A 23,382-nucleotide genomic window follows, 5' to 3' on the forward strand; every position below is an offset into this window, starting at 1 on the left:
GCGGTTTTTTTAATATGCAGGGGGTTAAGGAATACTTTAGTATAACTTTTATTAGTAGTCATTTATTAGCATTAATATAATTTATAACGAAGTTAATGAGGCCAAAAATACAAGCAGATCACAGATAAGAATCCTTGAAATATGGCTGGAAAAATATTATGGAAATAATCAATATATGGAAATCAACAAAAATTGAATAAATGAACTAAAATCTGCATAATACATAAAACATTGACCTTGACATTTGTTTATTAATTATATTGATCTCTATTGAACGATTAATGCAATATAGTAAAAAATAAATTAAAAAACATGAGTACAAGTAAAGGAATTATAATTTAATTTATAGTAAGAAAAATTAGTGATATATAATTTTTCTGGAAAGACTTTCAATTAATGTTAACAGATTGAATATTACCTGTTATGAAAATGACATGAGCTTTTTCTATGCTGGTGTGAATTAAAACAGATTTAAGTTTCTATATAACACTTTTAAGCATATAGGATACAGATATACTCATACTCAGTTGATAGCCGAAGTTGTGATAACTATAGGTATGATGACGTCAGGTATTATATATAGTTTCATCAAAACGATCCAAGCGATTGCAATGAAACGTTTGCACAGGATAACATCTGTCAAGCTTACTAGTATTAAATATAAATAAATTTCAACACAACAAGGAACAGATATACCTAGTAATTCATTGTCTTGGAGAATGTATTTGACAGAGTAAGAAAATAGACAATATAGGTTTGATAAGAAGAAAAAGAAAGAAAAATCAATGTCTTTTTCGCAGTTTTTCACTGAGTCCTTCGTGAGTGATGCTGTGCGTTAAGCATAGCAATCAAAAGACCTCAAGCTTTGAAAGACCAAACTGTAACACAATCCATGTCTCGAAGACATAGAGAAAGATTATCTAATCAGGTAATGATTGAATATGACCAATTGAAAGATCATATAGATTTCCTTTCCATTCTCATTTCCAAGAAAACTGCTACCGAAAGCCTTAAACATTACACATACGTACAAATCATCAAGCATCATAACTTACGATATCCAGTCGGACCAATAGATATGATTATGAGTAATGGCAATTCCAAACGGATATGTACAATTGACAGCGATGGTTAGCTTCTGTTTGGAATCGATTTGAATGCATTCGATTTTCTTGGTTCCTGCGTCCGTGTAGCAGAGTTGCTCCGTGTCGAAATCGATCGCCAGGGAATTGGGTAGCGACACATCCGGTCCCTCGAAGAAAATCCTCCTGTCCGTTCCATCAGCATTGGCCCATTCGATTTTGGGATGAAGCCTGTTCCAGTCGCTCCAGAAGATCTTCCCTCTTTGCGGATGAACAGCAATACCTACAGAAAAATCTCAGTCTTTTAGAGTCCAAATAATAGTCGAACTTAAAATGCAGTTGCAGTATTTTAACAGTTAATAAAACTAATTTGATTACTGTACCAACTGACGATACAAAGGAGATTCCTGATTAAGAATATGCTGTTTCAAAAACTCAGATATGTTTTCTAAAATCTTTGATATAACAAATGAAAGAACACTTAAGGGAACATCGTCATATACTGGAATTGTAAATTGATTTTGAGATACTTCATGATCGATACAAAGGAGATTCCTGATTAAGAACATGTGTGTCAAGTGTTTCAAAGACTCAGATATGTTTTCTAGAATCTTTGATATGACAGATGAAAGTAAACACTTTCGTTGGGGTAGTAAGTCTTTTTATGTCCTAGTTCATTAATTGTATTAACAAACATATAGTGACTATACGAACTGACATATACTGGAATTGTAAATTGATTTTGAAATACTTAAAATATATGATCTTATTTACAGTTGAAGTTCAAGTTTCTTTGATTTAATTATCAGTTCAAGCGAGACTGGCACAAGAGAGATTCTCGATTAAGAATATTCGAGGTCATATGCATATTTAAAACAGCTGACAGGTGACATTAAACCTGTTTCAAAGACTCAGATATATTTTCTGGAATCTTTGATAGGATTGATGAAAGTAAAAACGTACTATCGGACGTTAGTACTCACTATGTAATAGCCTCAGTATGTTCTGACCTATAGGTTAGACCAATAGAATGATGTTCAGTGGCAGATACATGAAAAAAACTGACCCATACTCACTCTATAGTTATTCTGGTGGATAATTATGTACATTATCTAACAATAACAACGTTTTTATTTGAAAGTTCTGTTTTATTACAAAACCTTTTACCTAGAAATTAAATACCTACGTATCTTTAAATTATAAATAGAATATTTTATATTCCAACTTCATGGTTATGCCCGAGGGACAAACAACCACTTCAGGAATATACTACATGCAATCCAAGCGATTGTTGAACAATCATAATCAATGGGCATATTAAATTTTTCAAATAAGCTCGAATTGTTCACTTTTTTCATTACCAACGGCTTTATTTTGTGTGAATCATTAGGATCACAATTTAGAAACGTTATTCGTTGATTTTCTGGTTTCCTATCTGCAGCAGATTTTTCAAATGAGACATATGTTTTTTCTGGTAAAATTTCCAATGAAAGCTACTTTCATCGGCGTTCAATTTATAAATTGTTCCATTCTTAAGGCTATCTCGTTGATTGTTTTCATAAATATTTCTTTGGATGGTTGCGACAATTCTGGATGTGCTTCAAACAGCAGTCGAATTAAATATCTTGTTTTAAGTTACTCCTGTCAGCCGTCACTAGCTACGAAACTTTCAGCCTTTTTCAGATTTTCATTTAGCAGTTTAAAAGTCTCTTTCAGTACTTCGCTGGTGGTTAGCACATGCTTTCTTCTTTTTCTTTAAACGCTTATAAAGGGAATTCTCCATTTGAGACGTCATTACTTTTTAGAGTTTTTCTGTTTGTACAACGTGGGGCAAAAGTCCCGCTACCACTTTGATTGCCTATAACTTTGCTTAAAGCAATGATAAGTAAGTTTGGTTTCCATAAAAGTTTACTTGATCTTTACATTTTTTTTACGTTATGATTAAAAAATTCTATGGGCTAAATGGTGACCGAGATTCGTTATGAAAAAAAAAAAAGTAGTTCACTTTATAGCAGCTTGCAGAACATGAAAAGTAGATCGAAGATTCAAACTGTTTAAATTATCGAGCGTAGAGATCGCTCATGTTACTGCATGTTCCATTTGATCTTATGGTACTAATTCTGTGTTTACATTAACACGATATTTCCGTTATCCGTGTTTATATTATCCAGCGTCTATTGTAATGATTACTAATGGACAATACTTTGAAAATCAGCAATTTATTATAAATACCCTACAATTAATTAGCCATTATATTAGATCAAGTAGAACACTCTAATATTCATATTAAAACTCTAAATATATATTTAACACGATTTAAGATGTAGAAGACTGCAATATCTTTTCCGGACCTATCAACACATTAACGTACCTCTTGGATTCACTAGATCGGTGCTGAATAATTTCCGCCTTCTCCTAGAGTCCAGATTGGCCACTTCGATTGTGTCGGACATAGAGTCGGTCCAGTAGATGTTCCTGGAGACGTAGTCGACCGCCAAACCTTCGGCGGATCCGATACTGTTAGCGATAAAGTCTTCTTTACTGCTACCATTGTAGAAGGAGCTCCTGATGGCTTTACCGCTGACGTCACTCCAGAAGACACGGCCTTCCAGACAATCAATATCCAGACCGACAGCGGTTTGATATGGCCTGATCTGGATGGGTCTGCCAACTTGTCGACTGTTTTGATCAATTGGTAATCTTAAGGTGGCCATACCTATAACGTTTCGCTAAAGATAGTACTAGAAATATTAAAAATACCTCAAAAATACCTTGGTTGACCAACAAGAAGTTTCCCTCACTCTTCGCTATCATTTTGCAGACAGTACCATTGCCGACATAACCAGAATTACATTGACAGATGTAGTTCCTTTCAGCATCTAATACAACAAACATAATGATATGAAAAGCATAAAATTGAGAAATTAAGTGAAATTCTTGATAATGAATCCAGAATCCTGAATTCTAGGACCTGGATTTCGAATATATCCTTCTTATCAAGCAATCCTACATACAGTACATCCTATATCTTAAGTTGTAGACTGATAGACCATCAAAATTGAGTCTGATCTAGAGCTGGGAACTATCGACTGAAATAGACTATCGACTGTTTCAGTCGCTATTTTTTATTCGACTGATTTTTCTACTTTTTACCAGTGACTATTTCAGTGTACTTTTAGTTACTATTCTTGGTTCTACTAGTTTCATTCGACTGATTTTTAACATTCTGGCTCTGTCGTCCTAGCCGCGACCTTCACAAAAGTATACCGAATTTTTGCTTACATAGATTTACATTTAATATATATACTTATAAAACTGTATATTGCATATTAATTCAAGATTGTGAATGTAATAGGGTAAAAAGATTAAAATTGTGAATGATTAATAGTAAAATATTTTGACTGTTTTTATGGTAATTAATTAAGATATTTCGATTACTCTCTCGATTTTTGTTAAAAAATATTTGCGTTCAATAATAAATAAAGCATTTATTTTATTTAAAAAAGCTCTAGTAGTTATTGTCCGACCATTTTTAATTATGTCATGGATTTTTTTTTTGTATGATTAGGTATAGGTTTAATTTTTGTTTAGTATTTATGGTTATTGTATATCTTTAGTTTTTAGGTTTTGTTTAAGTTCTGTTGCATTGTCTATATTTATTAGAGTACATTATTTAAATTTTAATAGCAATTAAGATTTTATTAAAATACGATAGAACATTTCTGGAGTATTATTCCATTATTGCATGGTGTTCAATCTTATTCTATTCCATGGTGACTCAATAATGATTATCATGATTTCTAAATTTGATGAGAAAATTTCAAGCCCATTATATATTGAGAAAATACCAATATATACCAGAGTAGCACTGAGCATTTGCATCGCACATCGACGGATCAACGTGGCAATTTCTCTCTGCGAAACAGGTGTAACCATCACCGAAGAATCCTGGATTACAGCGACAAACGTACACCATGGAATCCTCGTCGTACTGACAGGTAGCCCTGTACCCACAATTATTGAGAGTGTCACAACCAATGGGCTTCTCCTTACACTCTATGATCCCTAGAATAGCATCAAAAATTACAATCTGAACATGACGTAAACTGACGCGAATTTAACTCACCATCACCGATAAATCCAGGAAGACAGGCACAGTAGTGTGTACCATAGTTTTCGTCGTATACACATTCGGCGTTCTCCACGCATGTACCACCTGAAGAATATAAGAAAAAAGAAAAAGCAATATAAGAAAAATCATCTGCCTCATATTTAGAAATACGCACCCCCGCAAGTTGGTATATTTAACACACACACGTTCAAAGAATCACGAACAAATCCAGTTTTACAGACACACTCATAGCGGCCGTTACTGAATGCGCATTCTTCGGTCGGAGCACAATCTTGTTGAGATGTACAGGTAGCTGAAATTCAATTAAAATGATATAATAAAATATTTTTAACAAAAAGCTTGAACCGAATTTAAAAAATAAATAAGGAACTCACTAAAAATTAAAAATAATAAAGCTTAGATTTTATCACAAAAATAAAATATGTACATAATAATCGTTATAATAACTAAATAAAAATCAACAAAAAATTTATTCAAACTGTCTCCTACACGTATTTTATATTCTACTAGTGACCCGTCCCGGCTTCGCACGGGTGCAATGCTGATACTAAATTAAATACACTACAGAAAAAATATGAACGTTGTATATAAAAACATAGCGGCCCGCTCCGACTTTGCACGGGCATAAAATATATATGCCTATGTCACTCAATGAAAACATGATTAAAATCGATCCAGTATTTTTGGTTCATTCATTACTGCCCTTGGCCTGCACGCATTAAATTTGGAGTAAAACAATTCCTCTTCCCCTATACTTACTATGAAGATTTCCTGCTATCTTTGGAATATCTAAATTCATACAATTTTTATTACATTACACATTTTTAAACGCAAATTTTAAATTTGTAATATCTCCGAAAATATTTGTTTAATTTACATGCTGTAAGGAACCATATTGATCTATATTAATTGCACACTGTATTTAAGGTACTTAATTCGATAAGGGTTAATGCCGTATTGGTTAAAATTTTAAGCCATTTTCTCACGTAAAAAGTAAACAATAAAAATGGTTAATGTGGGTTATCCCTAAAAGATAAACATATACCATCGCGGACTTTTTTGTAGACCTTTTTATGGTGTACAATACTGTAGTACATTAATTTGATCTAACTCGTAGGGTTAGGCAGCGTTTTTGCTAATTGCTAAATAAGCCTTAAAAAATAGGTTAATTTACGACATCACGTTAGAAACCTCTAAAATTAGCAATGTTGCCTTAGTATATTATGCATGTATTATACATATAAACCTTCCTCTTGAATCACTCTATCTATTGAAAAAAACCGCATCAAAATCCGTTGCGTAGTTTTAAAGATTTAAGCGCACATAGGGATATAGGGACAGAAAAGGCGACTTTGTTTTATACTATGTAGTGATTATATAACATACATACAATTTTGCTTAATAGCTACCAAAACGTGTTCAACTATTTACAATATTTTTTTAACTACTACCAACTGATCCCTTTCAACTGCACATAACTGTAACAGCTGCCAAAATTGTTAAATTCTCTTATGAATTATGAATTTGGTGACAATTCACATACTAAGTAATACTCGAGATGCTGATTACGTGGCCATTCGTCAAAATGAATTATCTCTTATATTTTCCGTGATATAGGCTAACGAAATTTTACATTTTAGGTTCTGTTTTTCCATATACGTCGAAATTGTAAAATGGTCTTATTAATTATTGATTATGTTCCAATTCACACACCAAGTAATATTTGGCATGCTGATTAGGTGGTCATTCGCCAAAATGAAGAACTAAAACCATGAACTAAAAATAACTAGAAACAATAACTAGAAGAATATTATCCGAAAAGTGCTTCAACTTAGCAACAATTATATTTAATGCCATCGTTACATCTAAACTGCTTCCTTAGCACTTGGAAAGTAGCCCAAATCATTATGACCCTCTAACCAGAAAAAAAATCGGAAGACGTCTGCACCTATTTTCCTAGCCTTTTGCCTGTGATATTCAAGCTTTTCGAGGAACTGTACACCAAAAGGCTCAAAATAATCACAGAAGAAAGAAATATTAATCCAAAACATCAGTTTGGTTCCCGTAACAAACAAGTAATAATACAGCATGTTCGCAGTTGTACATTCCTTAATATATCTCAAGCTTTTGATAAGGCGTGGCCCACTGGGATTTAAGTCAAACGGAAAAATCCTCTGCCCAATCTGAACTTTCAACTACTAAAGTCATATCTCACAAACAGACATTTTATTGTGAAACAGGGTGCCGAATACACTGAACTACATTCAGTTCCATAGAGCAGTGTCCTTAACCAATTGTTATATCTGCTGTATACACCTGACATCTGTATATAAACCTCAAACACCACTATTCTGGCAATATATGTCGATAATTCCAACTACAAGGAATATCTAACTCCATCTCAACAAAATTCATTTGTGATTGAAAACATGGCGTATCAAGGCGAATGGGAAAAACCATCAACTCACCTGACTTTCACCCTGCGTAGAGGGATTTGTCCTCCAATATATCTTAGTAATCATGAACTCCCCAAGCAGATAATAATATATGGGAATGAATCAGGATAGATGCTTAAATTGGCAGAAACATGTACTAATAAAGCCTAAGTATAAGCTTGTTCATGAGATCACTTATTGATGATCTACTACATGTCATTGTATAACACAATCTCATCAAATACTTATTATCATTGGACAGATTGTGGCATGTTAAGAGATTGAATTTAAAAAATCAGAACAACGATTTAGTGAAGATGTTTTAAATAAAATCGAACTGGATGACATCTGACAATCATAATATCGTCGCCTGACAAGGTATCTTCGGTCAAGATACGTTATTTAATTCATCAACAATCGACTAAACTGGTGACTATTTTTATTATCGGAGAAAATTTGCAAGATTCTTTGCAGTTCATGGGGTCATCTAATTTCACGAACTACTTACCAATTAAACTACAGTTATAACCATCACCGGCATATTTGGTGTTACAAATACACCTGGATCTGCCTAGATGCTCATCATACGTACAGGTGGCATGGGGATCGCAATTATCTGCAGTAGTACAGGACTGCGTTAATTCGTAGCAATGATATCCATCTCCTAACAAAAATAAATAAATATTTCAGTACTATATCAACGAAAGCAAAATTTTGGGCTCTCACCCTCGTAGCCTTCGTTGCAATTACACACATAACCTTGAAGATCATCGCTGAATTCACACTGAGCGTTGTAATCACAGTTAGACAATGTCCTACAGTCATCTGAAAGATGGAACGTTGTTTTAACATTGTTTTCAAAGTAACATATTCCCTTCTATTACGAGTGATATTGCTAGGACCTTTAGTTTCGTAATTGTTTTCGCCATAGACACTTTTAGGCCGACAAGATTGGTCGTCGGGATCGTAATTATAAAACCTGGGGCAAAAACATATAGTTTCGTTGTAACATTGAACTTCGGGGGCGTCTAACTCATTTAGTACTAAAATTTGAGAATTATTAATAGTATCAACCACTAGCAAATCTAATATATCCATCATTCAAAGGTTCCAAAATAAGGTGTTGCGTGCCAATGTTGATGCTCCGTACTATATTTCAAATAAAGTGATACAACGCGATAATCCTCTAGAGCCTATAACGAGCGTAATTCAACGTGTTTGTGTGAGGTACTTCGAAAGAGTGTCGGTGCATCCCAATGTACTCGCTAATCAGCTAAATATGCGACGTGATAGTGAAGTGTGTAGACTAAAACGTTTAACACCACCTGATCTGATTACTGAACATATGTAAACTTTAGAATAAGCTTTAGAATAAGACTAATTAATTAAGATAATATTTTACACAGAAGATTCCTTAATGAAGTGATTTTCTACATGCCATGTATATATAATATAGACATAAGAAATACTTATTGCCAATAGGGAGAAGAGTAATAAAAAAAATAGTATCAAGTGCACCGGACAGTCATTACCAGTTTTTCCAACACATTTCGCTAGGCTTAAGTATGCAATGTTGTGATTTTACACATAAGTCATTTTATTCTACAACGTGGGGCAAAAGCCCCCTACCATTTTGATTGCCTATAACTGTGCCCAAAAAAAAGATAAGTAAGTTTGGTTTTCATTTGGTTTCTATATATTTTTTTCGTTATGATTAAAAAATTATATCGGCTAAATGGTGACCGCGATTCGCTATGCTACTTTCGGCTCTTCTTAAGGCATTTTGCATGACATCCTGCAACAGAGGCTGAATTTCTTCAAATTCGTGACGAATATTATCTTTAATACGTTGAATCGTTTGGGGTTTATTTATATACATTGTTCATTTAAAAAAACCCATAAGAAAAAGTCCGGTGCTGTTAAATCCGTAGATCTGGCCGGCCATGCTAAATCGCCACTTCGCGATATTAGTCTCGTAGAAAAACATAATTCAATAATTGAATTATTGAACGAGCTATGTTTGCTGTGGCCCCATCTTGCTGAAACCATATGTCCTCTAATCTTTGTTCTACCATTTCAGGCACAAGAAAATTTCGAATCACGTCTTGGTACCGTTCAACAGTAACAGTAACTGCAACACCTTGACTATTTTCAAAAAAATAGGGACCAATAATGTTTCCAGCATGAATACTACACCATACAGTTATTATTAGAGATTACAATGATGTTTCATGAATTAATTGAGGATTCTGTCTTCCCCAAAACCGACTGTTATGTTCATTGACGTGTGCACCGAGAACAAAATATGCTTCATCGCTCAATATCAATTTAGACGAACAATCTTCAATTTCATCAGACATCCTTAGGATTGCATTACTGTACTCAACTCGTTGATCATGATCTCTCGGTAGCAATTTTTGGACTAATTGAATTTTGTACGGCAACATTTTCAAATCAGTTTTCAAAATTCGCCTTAAATCGCGTACAGAAATGTGTAACTGAGAACCATATCTCCGAATTGATGTTTCTGGTGACACTGCAATACTATCGCGCACCAGAGCCACATTTTCAGCGTTACTATACGTCCATTGTCTTCCAAGACGAGGCCTGATGACGATATCGATGGCTGTCGTACCGTACTGTTGGAAATTCGCATGTAATCGATAAATTGCGGTTTTGTGAGGTACTAGTGGCAATAATGGAACGGTTTCTGCTTAATTCTGCTTATTTTTGTGGCGTATAATTATCCATAATAATATTTGGACGTCTGCACAACACAATGGTTAAGCGAAATAGTGCTGAACATCGCATAACCAAGATGGTGCACGACCAAAATGGTAGCGGGGCTTTTGCCCCACCTGTTACTGACATCAAGCTTCACATCTTTACATGTTATATTTTACGAAAGTAACACCTTCATATATTTATAACCGTTTGAGAGGTTTATAATTGAAATGTTTCCTAACTAAAAACCTCTTTCCTCCTTATTCCTCTTCTCCCAATTATCATCGATTAATAATAGCAAAAGTGGTGATTTCGATGTGCTAGTCAAAGAACGCTATGCGAAACTGTAAGATTTATTGGCTGAAGACTTTACCGAAACTCAAAAACAATTGGCGGAAGCGTTAAATGCGGCCCAAGAAATGATTAACGAACCGATTACGAACAATAGGGAAAATCCAAAAGATAGGATGATGGCTGTCACATCAACTGAATGACAGGTAAATGAAAAATCGAAAAATCGTCTGTGAAATATCGCTTCAAAGGTATGATCGGAAATCATTTTTGCAGTGACGGGTGATGAAAAGGTGATTTATTTTGAAAACCCTAAGAGCAAAAAATCGTGGTTAAAGATAAGTAATACGTGACACATTTCAATTAATATTTACCTATTACTTCTTCAGTTTCATTGTGATATGGCCCGGTTGGGACAGGACTGACTGTACTTGTTGTTTGAAAGCAATTGTATCCATCACCATCAAATCCAGGCATGCAGGTACATTGGTACCGATTGGTAGCAGCGTCCACGCTGCATATACCGTATGGAGAACAGTTGTTGTTAACATTGCATCCCTGATTTGTGAATGGAGAACAACTAAATCCATTGCCTGCAACCACGATATTAATTATGATAATTCATTATCATCGATGATGGTACCTGTGAACCCTGGCAGGCATTTGCAGGCGGCTATATCGTTATTTGCGACACATTCAGCATTTTCCGAACAGGTTACATTTTCGCAGGATTTAGCAGGGAGGCATTGTTCACCATTGCCTTCGAAACCAGGATTACATTCGCACCGATAACTACCTGAAAAAAAATACAAAAATAATAAAAATGTATGTGGTTAACTAATAAAGAATTACTAGTTCTTGCTGGCTTCCACACATTAAAGTTACAAAAAACACTAAAGGTCATCGAATGATGTGTGAAGTTTATGGAAACCATACTCTATCTATTTCAACCTCTGAATATATATTTCGGCACAGCGAATATTGCGCGAAAAGTGGCCGAAATACGAACAAAAGCACAACAATGTTATTCTTCAGAATGACAACGCTCGACCACATGTTACAAAACCGGTGAAAACATACTTAAAACATTAAAATCGGAAGTATTACCCCACACGCCATAGTCTCCAGGCCTTACTCCTTCTGATTACTACTTGTTCCGATATATGAATCGTAATAGGTCTGAACAACACTCCTTTTCTTATGAAGATACCAAAAATTGGTCGATTCGTAACAATCTTAAAAGCAATCGACTAATGTTGTCCGAGACCAGAGTATAGGCTAGACAGACGGGTAGATAAAGAAGGCCTGCGAGGCCAACTATTGACTGATAATGATGATGAACTACCATAGTAAAACATATGTTTTGGCAACATTAGTTTTTTAATTCTACATAATTCCCTTCAAGGGTGATACACTGATTATAGCGACCCTCCAACTTTTCGATACCATTTTTGTAGTACACGATTTGTCCTTTGCTTCAAAATAGGCATCAGTTTCGTTTGAGAAGATGATATCTTCATTCGACGAAGATGTAATCACAGCGAGCATTTTTTTGAGATCTGAGAACAGGAAATAGTCGTTGGAGGCCAGGTCTGGAGAATACGGTGGATGATGAAGCAATTGGAAGTCCAATTCATGAACTTCTGCCATCGTTTTCACTAACTTGTGACACGGTGCATTGTCTTGGGGAAGCAGCACTTTATTTTTCTTCAAATGCGGCCGTTTTTCGGCAAACTAATCCTTCAAACGGTCCAATAACGCTATGTAATAGTCATTGTTGGGGGTATTTCCTTTTTCAAGGTAGTTAATGAAAATTATTCCATGCGCATCTCAAAATACAGACCCCATAACTTTGCCAATCGACTGTTGCGTTTTCCAACGCTTTGAAGCTGTCTATTGGACTTCGGAGTGAAATTATGAAACCATATTTCATCCATTGTCACATATTGACGCAAAAACTCGGGTTTATTAGGCTTGATCATCTTCAAACACTGCTCCTAATCATCAACTTGTTGTTTTTAATCAAAAGTGAGCTCGCGCAGCACCCACTTTGTCAGGAGCTTTCTCATACCCAAATATTCGTGAATGATATGATGTACACGTTCAGTGGATATTCTTAAAGTATCTGCTATTTCATTTAATTTTTATTTACGGTCAATAAAAATTATTTTGTGGACTTTTTAAATGTTTTCGTCGGTAACAACCTCTTTTAGGCGTCCACTGCATTCAAATTCTTCGGTGCTCATTTCACCACGTCTAAACTTAGCATACTAATCCTTGATGGTTGATTTTCCTGGGGCAGTATCCGGCAACTGGGCATGAAGCCAAGTTTTTACTTGAACCGAATTTTTTTCCTTCAAAAAGCAATATTTTATCAACACGCAAAATTTTTATTTTCCATTTTTTTTTCACAATAACAAAAGTTGCTTCACTCAAAATGCAATAATTCATAAACTAATGATCCGACAGCTGTCAAATTTATACACGCATTTTTTGAGGGTTAGGGCTAACGAAAAAACATATAAATTTAATTCTAGTGGGGCCATCTATGTATCAGGCTGGGGACTTTTCAACTGACCTATTATTTACAATATTATTTCAATTACTACCAACTGATCACTTGAATCACGTGAATAAATATTGTGTCAACAAAATTATATTATTATTTTTGTCTTGTTTGGCCACCGAAGTCAAACTCACGTTTATTAGGTAAATATTTTATTTTAAAATGTATTTTTTTTAATTAAAAATGCAAATGTAAGTCGGATCAATTTTTTGTTAAAAATATTTTATTTTTCTATTTTTGGTGATAGATTTCACTCAATAAATTACGCACTTATTTTATTAAGTATTACAATGTATAACCCAAATGAGGAAAAATAAGAATAAAGAATCAGTGATTGAAAATAAGAAACATTTCAGGCCCCGGCGTCCACTACCTAGTCTAGGTGATTTGACAAATGATCAAATCAAGCTAGAACAAGCTGCTGCCCTGTGGGGAATAGAATCATCGACCTCCGCGTGTGAGCTAAACGTTCTAACCATTACACCATAAAAACAGTTGCCTACAACGTTTCCACGACGTCTCATATAATAAGGTTATTGCTTAAAAAGTAAACTGACAGACTTTTATATTGAATTACTTCCGATTTTTAATCACATCAGTTCAGCAATAACATTATACACCAATATCTGATTATTATAGATAAAAAATATGCGGAAACTTTGAACGTGCCTTTGAAATTTGACGTTTCCCTTCGATTTCGCCGGATTCCGCCATCAGATCTTAACTTGGTTCCAATGTGGCTACTTAGGAAGTGCTCTCTTTCATATAAAAGAAGAGTTTTGAAAATCGGCCCATAATTGATGGAGAAATCGGAGAATATACTTTAAAAAAATGTACAATCGAACATCGCATAAAAGTTTTAAAAAAGCGGTGAATGCAATAAATCTAGTGCCATTTATTTGTTAGGCCCGAGACTTTTTTGCCCACGTGTTAATTAATTAGTCAGTAATCAAAATTAATTTTATGATCATAGGGAAAAAACGATAATGCTTCAAACTTCGAAACAGACAACTCACCCTCGACATTGACACACTGAGCGTTATAATCGCAGGTGTGCAGTCCGGTCTGACATTCGTTGATATCGGCACAATATTCTTCGGTTCCAGAATAAATTCTCTGATATCCCGGATTGCAAAGGCACTCGTACGTCTTGTCTTCGACGACACAAGAACTGTTGGGTCCGCATTTCGATCTTCCTTCTTCGCACGGATCATACTCTAGAACACAAACGCAAGGTATTGTGTATTGTTATGGGTTTAAATAAGATGTTAGCGCTTACCTCCGATAGGAGTCACCTTATTGGTCTGTCCGAATCTGACTATTTGCTCGCGATCTTCATAGTTGATGAAATGCCTGCCCACTTTCAGCGTCCAACTCTCACCGACCGTGTTGTTCTTGTACGGACAGTAATCGAACCTAACGGATTGCTCCAGCTTGAATGAGTACGTGACTGGAGTACTATTCTCTATGGTGACTACATAAAAACGCTCTGAAGACATCTGCAACACTCCCTCGGCTGTGTGGGTATACTGCTCGCTATATTCATCAATATCGACCTAAAGTTACGAGAACAATATATGATAGTAATTCTTGATACGAAACATTCATTCGTTTACCTTAGCACCAGCTGGTATGGTCGGAATCGACCCATCGATGTGGATATTCACTCTCAGCTGGTCGTATACGTCCAATCCCTCATACTCCTGGTTGATTTTCACTACCTGATTGGTGTGCGGGTACGTAATGATGGATGAATGGTTGCAATGACCACCAGTTAGCTGAAAACTAGAAAAAACACTAGTCTTAGTGGGCAATAAACAATTCTTATAATTATAATATATACATGACATGTAAAAAATCAGTTGATTAAGTATTCTCCTGTTTAAAATATGATCTTAATTAGTTGGTCTTATTCTAAAATATTTATATGTCCTATAACCAGATGGTGTTAAATGTTTTAATGTATTCACTTCACTATCAGGTCACATATTTAGCTGATAGCGAGCACACTGAGATGCAATAAGACTCTTTTGAAGTACTCAACACGAATAGCAGGTCAATTGAATAGTCCCCGGCCTGGCACATAGATGGCGCTATCAGAATTAAATTAGCCCCAACCCTCAAAAGATACGTGTATAAATTTGACAGCTGTCGAATCATTAGTTTGTGAATTATAGCATTTTGAGTGAAGCAACTTTTGTCATTGTGAAGAAAAAAATTCATAAAAAGGAATTTCGCGTGTTGATGAAATATTGTTTCTGAAGGGAAAAAATTCAGTTGAAGCCAAAACTTGGCTTCATGCCGAGTTGCCGGATGCTGCCCAAGGAAAATCAACCATCAAGAATTGGTATGCTAAGTTTAGACGTGGTGAAATGAGCACCGAAGACGGTGAACACAGTGGACGCCCAAAAGAGATTGTTACCGACGAAAGCATTTAAAAAATCCACAAAATGATTTTGAATTACCATAAATTGAAACTGAATGAAATAGCAGACACTCAACTGAACGTGTACATCATATCATTCACGAATATTTGGGTATGAGAAATCTCTGTGCAAAGTGGCTGCCGCGCGAGCTCACTTTTAACCAAAAACAACGACGAGTTGATTATTCGGAGCCTAATAACGGAAGGACCATCAATAACGACTATTACATAGCTTTATTGGCAGCTTGAAGGACGAAATCGCCCAAAAACGGCCGCATTTGAAGAAAAAGAAAGTGCTGCTTCACCAAGACAATGCACCGTGTCACAAGTTAGTGAAAACGATGGCAACAGTCCATGAATTGGACTTCCAATTGCTTCCTCATCTACCGTACTCTCCAGATCTCACACCTAATGACTATTTTCTGTTCTCAGATCTCAAAAAAATGCTCACTGGGAAAAAATGTTCGTCCAATGAAGAGGCGATCACCGAAACTGAGGCCTATTTTGAAGCAAAGGACAAATCGTAGTACAAAAATGGTATCGAAACGTTGGAAGGTCGTTATAATCAGTGTATTACCCTTGAAGGGAATTATGTTGAATAAAAAAACTGATTTTGCCAAAAAAATGTGTTTTACTATGGTAGGCCAGCGACGTTTCAATTGACCTGTTACGTTTAATTACACGCGATATGGGTTCTAGAGGGATATCGCGTTGTACTACTTCATTACATACATAATACGGAGCTTCGACTATGTTTTGGAGGGTGTGAAGTTATTAATAGAACCGCATAGTCGTATTCCACGTGACCAAATACGTTTACGAGGTCTAACGTCACTGAGAATAGTCACTACTACAGTATATAGTACTAACCTTGAAAAAAAATCTTTTAAAATTTTATTACATTCTACTCATAAGTTTATGAATTATTGTGCTAAGAGTGACACTACTTCTGTTATTTTCAAAACAATGGATCAAAATCAATTTCGTGTTTTAATTTTTACTGTTTCTTAATGGGAAACATACCGTTCAAGCGAAGCAATGGCTTGAAAAGTGTTATAAAGACTCAGCTCAATCAAAAAAACAACAGCAAAACGTTGGTTGGCTGACTTTAACCGTGGTCGTAGAGACACTGATGATGCAGAACGCAGTGGACGTGGTACCACCAGAAAACATTTAAAAAATCCATAAAATCGACATTCCACAACCACATTTTGAATGATGGAAAAGTTGCGTGAATTAGCTAACATCGTGAAGATATCAAGAGAACGTGTTGGTTTTATATTGCATGAACATTTTACTATGAGAAAGCTCTGATCAAAGTGAATGCCGCGTTTGCTTACTGTTAACCAAAAACAAGAACCTGTTGATGATTCTGAGCAGTGTTTGATCATGTTTAAACGTAACAAACTGGAATTTTTGCGTCGATATGTAACAACGGGTGAAACATGGATCCATCACTTCACTCAGGAATCAAAACCATCGTAATCTGAGTGAACAGCAACTGGTGACAGACATATTTTGAGGCAAAAAAATAAATCGTTCTACAAAAGTAATATTGAAATGTTAGAACGGCGCTGGAATGATTGTGTAGCTCTTGATCGAGATTACGTTGATGAATAAAGTAAATTTTGAACAAAACAAAACCGCGTTTTTTTTATGTCCGAGGTCTTTCAGCCCATGGGTTAACTATATAATTCAATACAGTTTCCTTTACAAATGGTATCTTTCTGAGAGTTTGGAGCTGTTATGTCAGAAAAAATTGAACTTACTAAATTGACTTGATTTGAATACGTACCCATTTAAAGCTCCTCGTACTGGTTTAGCAAAAAGGTACCCAATGAAACCGCCCAATATCTGTAGAGTTTTCGCATCGTCACTAATGGATTTCGGTATTTTCGATATTGCAGTGTAAGCGCGACCATCGTTCAACACGACGTACGCCTGAAGATCCAGACTTTCCAGTATCTCGCCGTTGAGTTTCCCATTCACTTTTCCAGCCACTCTGATCGGAGCATCTGCAGATAAATCAAGAGGTTCATAAGAGCCGAGCGTTTTCTTACTAGATCTTCACCGTCTTTGACGCAATATTTTCCGTTTCCATAGAAACCTTCTTTACACTGACAGCAGAAGCCTTCTTCGTAGTCGCGACATCGCGCATGGCTGTGACAAGCGGTTGGGGTACTTGAACAGGTGTTATGCTGCTCTGCACTCGATGCTGTCGACAAATAATTGTTCTTTCATTAATTGCGTCTTACATTAGATATGTTTATTGCAAGAAAGACAAGCATGGCGTGTACGGGATTAATACATCAGTATGTATTGTCTAAATTAAAATAAAACCGAACTACTTCAGATGTGTTCGAGTTAAGAATTCTCGATATATCACAGGTCTTCGACAAGGTGTGGCACACTGGACTGCATGTTAAATTAAAAAAGCTTTTGCCCCATATGCACTTTCAACTGCTGGAGTCGTACCTCACAAACATTTTCTTGTCAAACAGTGTGAGCAATAGACTGACCTAGATTCACCATATTCGGGTGTTCTGCAGGGCAGTGTATACAGCTGACCTACCAACCTCAAGAAACACTACTGTTGCAATATATGCTGATGATACAGCGGTTTTATCAACACACGAGGATCCAATATCAGCCACAAGAAACCTCCAACTTCATCTTAACAAAGTCGAATTTTGGTTGAAAACATGGCCTATGAGAGCAAATGAGACAAAATCTACCCATGTGGCATTCACACATTAACTTAGAGCAGAACTTAGTAAAGTCCCTTAGTAAAATTGAATAATCCTGAACTTCCGCAAGCAGATAAAGTTAAATATCTGGGAATGCATTTTGATCGACTTTTGAGATAGAAAAAACATATAATGACAAAACGCAAAGAGCTTGGGCTTAAACTAAACAAAACGTATTAGATGATAGGGCCTAAATCTAAATTATCCTTAGATAACAAGATTTTGCTGTATAAGTCAATACTTAGGCTCATTTGGACCTATCGTATTTATCTGTGGGTACAACTAGCATATCTAACATAGCTATCCTCAAGAGGTTCCAGAATAAAGTGTTGCGAGTCATCGTCGATGTCCCATATTAAGCATTTATTCTATTCCGAATGAGGTATCTTCAAAACATGATTTTTCAACGCTTCAATAGCTTCTTCGGCCGATGAAAATCGTTGACGACACAATTTATTCTTGACGGATGCGAACAAAAAGATGTCATTGGATGCCAAATCAGGACTTTACGACGGATGACCCATCAATTCGATGTTTTGAGTGCTGAAATATTCTCTTGTTTGAGCCGATGTGTGAGAGCTCGCATTGTCATAATGAAGAACAATCCGGCGTCTCTGATTTGTTTTCCTTATTTCACCGAAGACTTCTGGCAAACAAATGGTTGTGTACCAATCAGAATTTACCTCTAGAGGCACTGTTGCAATATGACCAGTTTTCTCGAAGAAAATGACCACCATTTTCTTTGAAGTGCTTCGTGCGCGAACAACTTTTTTTGGATTTGGTGAGTCTTGGAACACCCATACAGCTGCTTACTTTCGGGCTCATACGAATATATCCATAATTCGTCACCTGTTACACGTCTTTTAAAGCACCGCGATCTAATTTCTTAAGCACTTCTTTGCACCGATCGACACAAGCCTTTTTTTGAGGGATTGTTAAATTGTGTGGGATCCAACGCGAATATAACTATCGCACAGCTAAGTCTTCATGTCAAATCGCATATATGGTGGTGAAACTAATGCTTCGGGATGCCTCAATATCACAATAGGAGACATGACGATCTTACTTAATTATTTCGCGCACAGGATCGATGTTTTCTTTCACAATAGCCGATTTTGGACGACCTTCACGAAACTCGTCGGACAGCGAACTTTACGATGGAGCTTCATCGCCAAAAGTCAAATTAAGTTGATTGATGTACTCTTGTTGTGGTGATCCACGTCGAAAATCGTAAAAAATCATCGTACGAAAATGTTCACGATTCAGTTTCTTTTTTTTGCGGAGACGCGACTTTCAACAAAGTATAAAATATACAAATAGTGTCCGTGCGACAAAATATTCTGAGTACGTATATCGTCAAAATTATTAAACTTTACGATAGAACCGTCAGATGGACTCACATGACAACAGTGTTGCCAATTCCCGAAATGTAAATAGTCACCCTAGTATATGTAAAATAAGGAAAAAACTCTCAGCTTACCATAAGTGTATCCATCCGGTTCCTGGACCTTCTTGCCATCAACCCGGTATAGAAACTGACCATTCAACTCAATATTCGTCCACCTACATCACCATATTTTACTAATGGATATACAACAATTATATTCTTATAAAACCTTTCCAGATTTTTCACTTGTTCCGTTCCACTACCAGGGAGGATGAACGATTCTTCTTGTCCAGATAACAATCCCACTTGTGCTCTGGCATCGGGCAGACCGGATTCATCGCCTATACCCTATCAACATAGCATTACTCGTTATCGATTCATTAACATTTTATTTATCACTTAGAAGTATTTCTTGCCAATATAAATATAGAAATATTTTTTTAATTCATGTCTCAATGATATGTTAATATTGAGTATATTAGATTCTTTCTGAAAAAGTGGTAATAAAACGGCATTATATCTGGTAAGTACGCTGGATGTAACATTTTATCCCTCATAACTTTTACAACTTGTTGGCTAGCGTTGTTATGCAAATGTCTGTTACTCGATTTTTTTGTTTTTTTTACAATAACACGTCATTAAATTTGTTCAGTTGATATCAGTAGGAGTCTGCTGTTATATTTTAAATCGGTTTTAACAACTCGTAACACACTATACCTTGCTGATCCCACAATATTCACAACAAAACCATGAATATTAAGCTTCAGTGTCGATGTAGACGGCTGTTCCTGGAGTAACCCATGATTTGCTGTGTTTGGGATTGTGATAGTAGATTCACTTGTCATCGTCGTTCAGAACACGCTGCAGAAAACTCTCCTTTGTTACTCAACAATCAATGAAAACCACTATATTTAAAAGGATAGGGAATGGCCTGTTCAGAAAATTCTTGTGGTAGCCATTTTTCCTACTTTTAGATCTCTTGAATACAGTTTATTCATCCACTACTAAGTTGTCTGAAAGTTCTTTGAGAAGTTGAGAAAAGAACTATTTTAGACCGTTAAAACCAAAACCGACAATTAGATACGATGGATCAGCATCAGCCTAATTGCTAATCAAAATAAGTGCAAGCGCTTAATAAAAGAAGAAATTAGAGTATTATGCAAAAAATAAAATAAATCAAATGATCTTTTGAAAAGAGTTTATTCATCAACTACTAAGGTGTCTGAAAGTTCTTTGAAAACTTGAGATGAGTTTTCGTCCAATAGGTCCTGCAGTTCAATGTCTTCGAACGTTTTTGGTTCTCCAGACTGTCCCTTCTCATTGACATGAAAAGAACCATTTTAAACCAGACCAAAACCGACAATTAGATATGATGGAGCAGCATCACCATAAGTTTCTAAAAGTGTATGATATGCGTTGGCAGGAGATTTCTTCAATAATGAATGTCGATAATGTAATTTTGAGCATTTCATGATTAACCCCTGTATATACTGAAGAATTTAATAACAATAAATGGAAAACTGTTATCTTATAAACAGTAATATCAAAGTCATCGAATTTAACAGTAATTCTACTGAGAGATATTGCTGATTAAAATACATGCAAGCACATAATAAACGAAGAAATTAGAGTATTATGCAAAAAATAAAATAAATCAAATGATCTTTTGAAAAGAGTTTATTCATCAACTACTAAGCTGTCTGAAAATTCTTTGAGAATTTGACATGAGTTTTCGTCCAATAAGCCCTGCAGTTCAATGTCTTCGAACGTTTTTGGTTCTATAGACTGTCCCTTCTCATTGACATCAAAAGAACCATTTTAAACCAGACCAAAACCGACAATTAGATATGATGGAGCAGCATCACCATAAGTTTCTAAAAGTGTATGATATGCGTTGGCAGGAGATTTCTTCAATAATGAATGTCGATAATGTAATTTTGAGCATTTCATGATTAACCCCTGTATATACTGAAGAATTTAATAACAATAAATGGAAAACTGTTATTTTATATACAGTAATATCGAAGTCATCGAATTTAACAGTAATTCTACTGAGAGATATTGCTGATTAAAATACATGCAAGCACATAATAAACGAAGAAATTAGAGTATTATGCAAAAAACAAAATAAATCAAATGATCTTTTGAAAAGAGTTTATTCATCAACTACTAAGCTGTCTGAAAATTCTTTGAGAATATGACATGAGTTTTCGTCCAATAAGCCCTGCAGTTCAATGTCTTCGAACGTTTTTGGTTCTATAGACTGTCCCTTCTCATTGACATCAAAAGAACCATTTTAAACCAGACCAAAACCGACAATTAGATATGATGGAGCAGCATCACCATAAGTTTCTAAAAGTGTATGATATGCGTTGGCAGGAGATTTCTTCAATAATGAATGTCGATAATGTAATTTTGAGCATTTCAGGGTTAACCGCTTTATACACTGAAGAATTTAATAACGATAAATGAAAAACTGTTATCTTATAAACAGTAATATCATAGTCATCAAATTCAACAGCAATTCTGCAGAGACATACTGCAGATCAAAATACATGCAAGCACTTAATAAATACTTAGGCTTCTTAGTCATCTTCTCTATTGTTACATTGTAATTAAATTGGTGAATTTTACCAGCTACAGTAAAAATATAAAAGTTTATAGGGTCAAGATCGTTATCAACATATTTTGTGTTACTATTGTTTTAACATTTTCTCTCAAATATCTTTTAATTAACAATTTAACATTGCTTGAGAAATAACTAATTCAGAATACTCACTTGTATCCACTGGATTCCATTTTCGGGGTAAAGAAACTCGACATAAGTCTCCATACCGTTTGTTATCAGCACCACCTGATAGGTGTTCAGTTTATCGGATCCTTGCTTATAGTATCCAACATCTAGAATTGTAAATACGTTTCTTTTAAATGTAGTTTTGTATATAATACCAATCATCACGTTTTTTTTGCAAAATCCTAAAAAATAAGTATAAGTTCCATTCTTGCTTCATTTAATTATATCTTGGCTTCTATCGTTCAGATTATTTCGTGCATCATCGTTGATATTTTCAATTGAGTAAATTTAATTTATACGATATAATAGGCGCATTTGCCATATGGCGCGCATTCGCCATTTCACAATTTTATAATTTTTAGGTCATTGTTTCTTCTAGTACTCCTCTTTTTTGTTTTCTTTATGAGATCTCTATAAAATCCTTGTAATGTTGGTTAACCTGATTTATTTGCACCAATTGAAATGGAATAACTGACGTTTTTGTGGAAACATTAAAATTATTATTAAATTAATGAGAAAAATATTTTTGCTTATTTTTATAAATATGTCTTTATATTTTATAGTTAGTTGCTTCACTATGCACTCGTATTCACCTTATTTTGATTTTCTACAAAGTGTCTTCAAACTCTCAGACAACTTGATGTACATTCATAAACATGATATCAATTCAAATAAAATAAACATTTATCTAAAGATATTTAGTCGGTTTTCTTTCGACAAATCTAATAGCTTCATAGGATCAATTGATGCAAATCCTCGTCATATTGTAAATATTTACAAGACAATATTGACAATATTT

The 23,382-nt window shown here is 35.2% G+C and overlaps 1 protein-coding gene across 1 annotated transcript in view; it reads right to left on the reverse strand.

Annotated features, from left to right (window-relative positions):
* The window catches only part of Ndg (Nidogen), a 28,798-nt gene that overhangs the window by 1,428 nt on the left and 3,988 nt on the right, over positions 1 to 23,382 (reverse strand). Inside the window, exons 3-20 of the mRNA XM_076418454.1 lie at positions 22,569 to 22,690; positions 20,019 to 20,137; positions 19,883 to 19,965; positions 17,727 to 17,870; positions 17,451 to 17,670; positions 14,847 to 15,015; positions 14,510 to 14,786; positions 14,247 to 14,447; positions 11,308 to 11,460; positions 11,039 to 11,257; positions 8,376 to 8,474; positions 8,158 to 8,313; positions 5,369 to 5,506; positions 5,209 to 5,298; positions 4,941 to 5,147; positions 3,854 to 3,961; positions 3,454 to 3,798; positions 1,056 to 1,365 (exon numbers count right to left, since the gene is read on the reverse strand). Coding sequence (XP_076274569.1) covers positions 1,056 to 1,365; positions 3,454 to 3,798; positions 3,854 to 3,961; positions 4,941 to 5,147; positions 5,209 to 5,298; positions 5,369 to 5,506; positions 8,158 to 8,313; positions 8,376 to 8,474; positions 11,039 to 11,257; positions 11,308 to 11,460; positions 14,247 to 14,447; positions 14,510 to 14,786; positions 14,847 to 15,015; positions 17,451 to 17,670; positions 17,727 to 17,870; positions 19,883 to 19,965; positions 20,019 to 20,137; positions 22,569 to 22,690 — 3,160 coding nt within the window. The remainder of the gene's footprint in view (positions 1 to 1,055; positions 1,366 to 3,453; positions 3,799 to 3,853; positions 3,962 to 4,940; positions 5,148 to 5,208; positions 5,299 to 5,368; positions 5,507 to 8,157; positions 8,314 to 8,375; positions 8,475 to 11,038; positions 11,258 to 11,307; positions 11,461 to 14,246; positions 14,448 to 14,509; positions 14,787 to 14,846; positions 15,016 to 17,450; positions 17,671 to 17,726; positions 17,871 to 19,882; positions 19,966 to 20,018; positions 20,138 to 22,568; positions 22,691 to 23,382) is intronic.

Source organism: Rhynchophorus ferrugineus, unplaced genomic scaffold, assembly GCF_030347505.1.
Source record: "Rhynchophorus ferrugineus isolate W39M unplaced genomic scaffold, kcgeb_rfMv2 rfM11, whole genome shotgun sequence".
NCBI lineage: Eukaryota > Metazoa > Arthropoda > Insecta > Coleoptera > Curculionidae > Rhynchophorus > Rhynchophorus ferrugineus.